This window comes from Elephantulus edwardii, unplaced genomic scaffold (genome assembly GCF_000299155.1).
Source record: "Elephantulus edwardii isolate Elephantulus edwardi_28Jun2011 unplaced genomic scaffold, EleEdw1.0 scaffold00009, whole genome shotgun sequence".
Taxonomy (NCBI): Eukaryota; Metazoa; Chordata; class Mammalia; order Macroscelidea; family Macroscelididae; genus Elephantulus; species Elephantulus edwardii.
Window position 1 is genome coordinate 7,798,772 of NW_006399759.1, and position 6,227 is coordinate 7,804,998.

Here is a 6,227-nt window from a genome sequence, read left to right on the forward strand (position 1 = left end):
AGAGGCAGTGCGACTGGCACAGGAAAGAGCAGGGTTTAGGGCTGTTGTACATAGGGTCGCTATGAGTCGCAAATGACTTGATGGCACATAACAACAACAACAACTGTGCTTTTAAGTGCACCTTGTTATAAATAATAGGTTTTTCATTGTTAACACCGTTCTTGAAAATCAAAAGACTTGTTGCACTGGGAAAATCCACTGGCAAGGAGCTCTCCAAAATCTCAAGGAGTAATGAATGATTAGTTTAAAGACCAAGTTTAGCCTGATGCAAGCCATAGTGGTCTTTTAAATCACCAGCTATGCACCTGAGATCAGGACAATGAGCAGCAATGACAAAGAAGAACTAATGCCTTTGATTTGTTCTGGAGGAGTACTGAATATCCCATGGACTGCAAAAAGAACAAACAGGGCTTCTTGTGGCCATCACCGAAGCGGCAGTGGCCAAAATGAAGTTCAATCCTTTTGTGACTTTTTACCGGAGCAAAAACCATAAAAGGCATTTCCATGCACCCCCTTACATTCGAAGGAAGAGTATGTCTTCTCCAATGTCCAAGGAGCTGAGGCAGAAATACAACGTGCAGTCCATGCCCATCAGAAAGGATGATGCAGTTCAGGTGGTATGAGGGCACTATAAAGGTCAGTAAATTGGCAAAGTAATCTAGGTTTACAGGAAGAAATATGTCATCTACACTGAACATGTGCAGCGAGAAAAGTTAATGGCACAATGGTCCATGTGGGCATTCATCCCACCAAGGTGGTTATCACTAAGCTAATACTGGATAAAGACAGAAAAAAGATCTATCCTTGAACATAAAACCAAATCTTGCCAAGTTGGAAAAGACAAGGGCAAATACAAGGAAGAAACAATTGAGAATATGCAGGAGTAAAATATTATTAACACAACTTCATTAAAAATGGGGGGAGGAGGGAAGAACAAACAGGTCTATCTTGGAGAAAGTGCAGCCAAAGTGCTTGCGGGAGACAAGGATGGCAAAGCATCACCTCACATATATTAGGCATGTTGTTAAAAGGCGCTATTCAAAGCCCCTGGAGAGGGTCAGAGAGTCAACAAAAGAAAGGAAGACCCTCATAAAAATGGACTGCACTGACACAGTAACCGGGCTCAAGTTTATCTGAGATAAGGAGGATAGGGTTCAGGTCTGAGGCTCACAGGGCTGCTATGAGTCATAGGTACACTCACCTCGATGGCACCTAACAACAACAACAATGGATCTCTTAACCTGGAGTTAGAGAGTTGCTTTCTCCTTAGAATATTAGTACATCAACTAAAACAAAGAACCTAAACCATCTACTCCAATGGAAACATTTTAAAAACGCAATTACAAATGTTGACCAGTTATTAATGCTTAATCTTCACAGGAAAATGGATTAGTTCAAATGAAAAGTTATGTATAACCAGACTTTTTATGTGAAGAACTAGACTAAAAGATTTCATCTTAAAGTGCTTACCAATGAGTCTATCTAAAATGTCTTAATAATTAAAACGACTCCAATGTAGGGGGAAGCAATGTTACCATTTCCTATACACCCACTTATCAACATGGTTAGGTCCCAAAGATCAGGTCATCATGTGAAGACTGCAAATGAAAGATAACCACATTGGATCACAAAATGGAGAATGACTGTACCATTATTTACCTGTCAAAATTACATTCTGACCACTGCGAATCATGGCCTAGTCAAAGACCCACATAACCTCAAGCAGGCAGTGTAGAAAATTTTAAGAGAACAGACTTTTCACTATTGTTACAAACACAAAATGTTGGATAACAAGATAGGTGATATTTAAGAATTACTGTTGTTATGTACCATGGAGTTGACAGGGCCTCACAGCAACCCTGTGAACAGTATTGCTTAATTATGCCCTATCTTGCACCAATCTCACTGCCTCCTACACACCTACCACCATAATCCTAATTACATATCAATCCATCTCGTTGAGAGTCTTCCTCTCCTGTGCTGTCCCTCTAACCCTTCCTAGTATCATGCCCTTACTCTGCATAGCAAGTAAATGCGGAGATCATGGCTTGGATAAGGCATACCTCAGTCTCTAGACTGACATCGTTGCTCTCCAGCACTCTGGAGAGGTCTGTAACAGCAGATTTTCCTAATGCAACTGGTCTTTTGATTTCCTGACTGCTGGTGCCAAGAGTGTTGATTGTGGAACAGAGCAAGCTGAAATTGTTAACAATCTTAATCTCTTCTCCATTTATTATGCACTAGTTTGTTATGTGCTGTCAAGGCACTTGATTATGCACTATACAAACTAATAAAAACAACAGGCATACAGAAAGTTACAAACAAAGTTTAAAAAATATTTTGCTACTATTTTTTTAAAGACCTTACATGCATTTCACAATATTATCTTGTCAAGGACCTCTCCTAAGTTCTAAAGAGCAAGGAAGCCAGTTAAAAGACTAAGATATGCCTGATCCAAGCCATAGTAATTTCAATTGCTTTCAGTGTAGCTGAAAGTTGGATGATGAAAAGACGACTGAAAAAGAACTGATGTCTGTGAATTGTGGTGTTGGCAGAGAGTACTAGATAAACAGACCAGACTGCTAAAAACTCCAACTATATCTCAAATGAAGTCTAACCAGAGTGCTCCTTAGAGAAAGTACAGTGACTTTCTCTCACTTTGGGCATATTTTCATGAAAAAACCAGTCCCTAGAGAGACAACATGCTGGAAAGGTAGTCAAAGAAAGAGAGGAAGCCCCTTAATGAGATTAAATGACACAGTGACTATGTTAAGGGGCTTAAGCATGACAGATCAGTGACAGTGCAGGACAGATTTGTTGTTTATAGGATCACTGAAAACTGTAGTCAAGTTAACAGCTCCTAACAATAATAACAATATTCTGAGATCAAAATAAAAAAATTGACTGCCATTTGCTTTCAAGGCTGTAAACCTTTACAGGGAGACACTACCCAGCTTATCACACAAGAGCAACTGATATATTCAAACTTTTGGGTTAATAGTGCAATGCTTTACATCTAAACCACCAGAACTCTGTCTATTCCTCGATAGGAGCCTTATGTCCACTTTACATATGGAGGTATAAGAAACTCACTGAGTAAGACGCAATGTATGGGGATAATTTTAAATTTAAGAAACATAATGTGAAGGGGGGGAAGGAAACTCACAAAATATGTAACAATTCCAAAGTCACATAATAAAAAGCCCAGACAGATATGAAGGACTCCACAGTTCATTCTAATTATTTTTTAATTCACTGAAAATGACACAGAATTGCTGGCAAGAAAAAGGCACTTCTCAAAAAATCTAAATAGGTGACAAGAAAACAGTTCACTTCCAAACCCCCAGGAACCTGACATATCAATACAGAAAAATGAGTAAATTACTTACCATATTTGTAGTTTGATCTTCTTTCCTTGTAATTCAACTGTTTTGATCTTAAAGTCTATTCCTACAACACAGAAAAAAAAAGATAAGTTTTTACAGTGGTTCTACAATTTGCCATACTAAAATTAACTACAGTAAAAATTGTGTTTGTTTGGCTATGGATCATCACTAAGTAAACAATTCAGAGAACTGTGCCCAATTTTAAATCTGTAAGATCCAGGATAGCATAAATAATAGCTACCAAAAAAAAAAAAAAAAGAGATTTTAAAATATATTAGAAGATGTAAAAAAAAAAAAAAAAAAAAAAAACCCCAACCAAAAATACCACCCCAAACCAATAAGGTATTTGATTGATTTGTAAAAATAAAGACATTTTCTAGTTGGAAAAAAAATGTTTAAGAGTTATTAAAGAACAAAAGAGTCACTGCTTAATCATAAAAAGGTAAATTTATTAGAGTTAAAGGTTGGCACGGAGAAGGAGTTGTTTGATATTACAGGAGGTTGTTACAGCACTATGAGACTTAAAATCCTGTATTGTTATCAATGAAAACACAGCCCCAAAATCAGTTAATAGGAGTCGGTATGCTTAAAAATGTTTTCTCTACTACTTAAATATCTCAATTTAATCATCACTCTCTATGAATAAAGCATCTTTATTTCTTAGCATCACCGTAATGTATTTACCCAAATCTCATCCACCTACCCTCAGTCTCCTCCTTCAGTCACATTCAAACACAACTTTTATGGTTCAGTATTTTCCCCAGGTACCTCTGCCTCTCTAACATGTGTTTTCTGTACCTCTAAACACACACTTAAGCATGGAAAAATTTATTGTTAAAATAAATACAGTAGTAAAGGATTTGATAAATTTAAGGATAAGAAAAATCATAACTCAGCTGCTAAAAGAAGCTAGGAAAACACACACTCCCACCCTTAAGATTCAGCCAGCAGACAATCCAGCAACACTATCATTTGCTTAATTACTACAGACGAGAAGAATAATAGGGTTTGAACCAACTAGTGATTCCTTTTTTTAGATTCTGCTTACATAAAAAACCACACTAGGGAAAATTCTCACTTTTCATGGATTGTTGGAACCTGGACCCAAGGGTATTTCACTTCATCACAGACTAACTCATTCATCCATTTTCAGCTGCTCAGGAAAATAAAGTATCAGGCAATGTATTTGCCTTAATGACGCTGCAGAAGCACCATCCAGTGGCAAAAGAAACAAATGCAGCTTTCAGCCACTCTTAAGCAGTAATTCTCTAAAGGATACCTTCTGATGACATGTAAACACATGTAAATTAGTTAAAAAAAATTTATAATAAACTCCAAGACAATCAATGTTTAAGTTTATAGCTAAATGATCAATATATGTAATTTTAATTCAAGTAAAAAAAAATCAAGTATTTTATCCAATACATCTGCCAATAGCTAAGTCTAAAATAGTAATAAAAAAAATTAGCCTTTTTCACTACTCTTTTCCTGAATTCCACCTAACACTTGGTCATGAGTATCTTATGTGGTTCTTGCCCACAGAAGCACAGCCGAGAAATAAAACGGCATACTGCAATGGCTTCAAAGACTTCTTTAACGTATTCAAAAGCAAAGATATCAATTTGAGGGCCGAGGTATACTTGGCCCGTGTTTAAGCCATTTTCCTGTTTTCTTTGAATATCCAGTAATTTTGAATTGGATGTTGAACATTTTGCATATGCACATTTTGTTGTCAATCTCTGAAAATTGTACTGGTAAATAGTTAAACTGCTCGAGAACAGCTTGAATCTTTTCAGTGTTTTTTTCAGGTTGGTTGGTTTGTTTTTATACTGGCATTATCTTTTTCTTTTTTTAAAAAAAATTCTATCATTTTTTAAAAAAAATTCTATCAAAAACAGTGTATTTGAGTTTTGTAAATAGATTAGTATAATTTAAAAAACAACGCATACGGACTTTGTAAATAAACTAGTATATATTCTAAAAAAACCATGATGGAATAAAAAATTGATGGAGTTTTCTTTTTTAAAGTAGGAATAAGTTCCCTGAATGCTACTCCTAATGAGTGTCCTTTCTGGGGACTCTATAAAATGACCATTGTATCCAACAAAGTAACTCTGCTTTGGCTGGATAGAGCCAGAACATCTCACATAGTCTAGCTGCATGTCCTAACACTCCTAGCCGCTTCTAAGTAGCCCTCAGTTACTCTATGTTCTAGCCACAAAACTTCACCATACACGTGCAGCTTAATATCCAACCCAAGACGCAAAGGTATCCTTCTGCAGATTTCTGAATCTCCTTGTCTGCATCTTCTATGGTAAACAACTTTGAAAATTCCAGATACTCCAATCTCCTTTCCTGTACTGGGATTTCTATCTTCTCAGCTCAACAGGACTGCCTGCCTGCTCCATGTGGGCCCTACACTGGAATTCTGTTTCAGAATTCAAGGAGACAGCAGGTTCATGTAATTTATTTTCCTCCTGTCTAGGATCACAGTCCTGTCCTGGTTGTTCCCAACATTTAAAAACAATTGTTTCCTATATTTATGACCAAAGGGTTATTCTGATACCAGTTATATTGTAATGGTCAGAAACTGTCAACTTTATAGTGGCTAGATAATGAACAGCACATTAGATCTGATGATGAGAAGAACTGTCCAAAAGGAATATATGATAAGGCATTATTTGTATGACAACAATGTGGAACAAGGTGTGCACGGCAAGGTGGACTGTGGAAAAAGGAAAGGGGGGGGGCGAAATGTGCAACAATGAAAAAATGAAACATTTTCTATGTTAAAAAATTTTGAATAACCATATTTTTCTGGCAATACTTGTTTAAGAACTT

The 6,227-nt window shown here is 36.6% G+C and overlaps 1 protein-coding gene across 1 annotated transcript in view; it reads right to left on the minus strand.

Annotated features, from left to right (window-relative positions):
- The window catches only part of RAB10 (RAB10, member RAS oncogene family), an 89,800-nt gene that overhangs the window by 39,216 nt on the left and 44,357 nt on the right, over nt 1-6,227 (minus strand). The window contains exon 2 of the mRNA XM_006880616.1: nt 3,390-3,450. Within this exon, the coding sequence (XP_006880678.1) occupies nt 3,390-3,450 (61 nt within the window). The remainder of the gene's footprint in view (nt 1-3,389; nt 3,451-6,227) is intronic.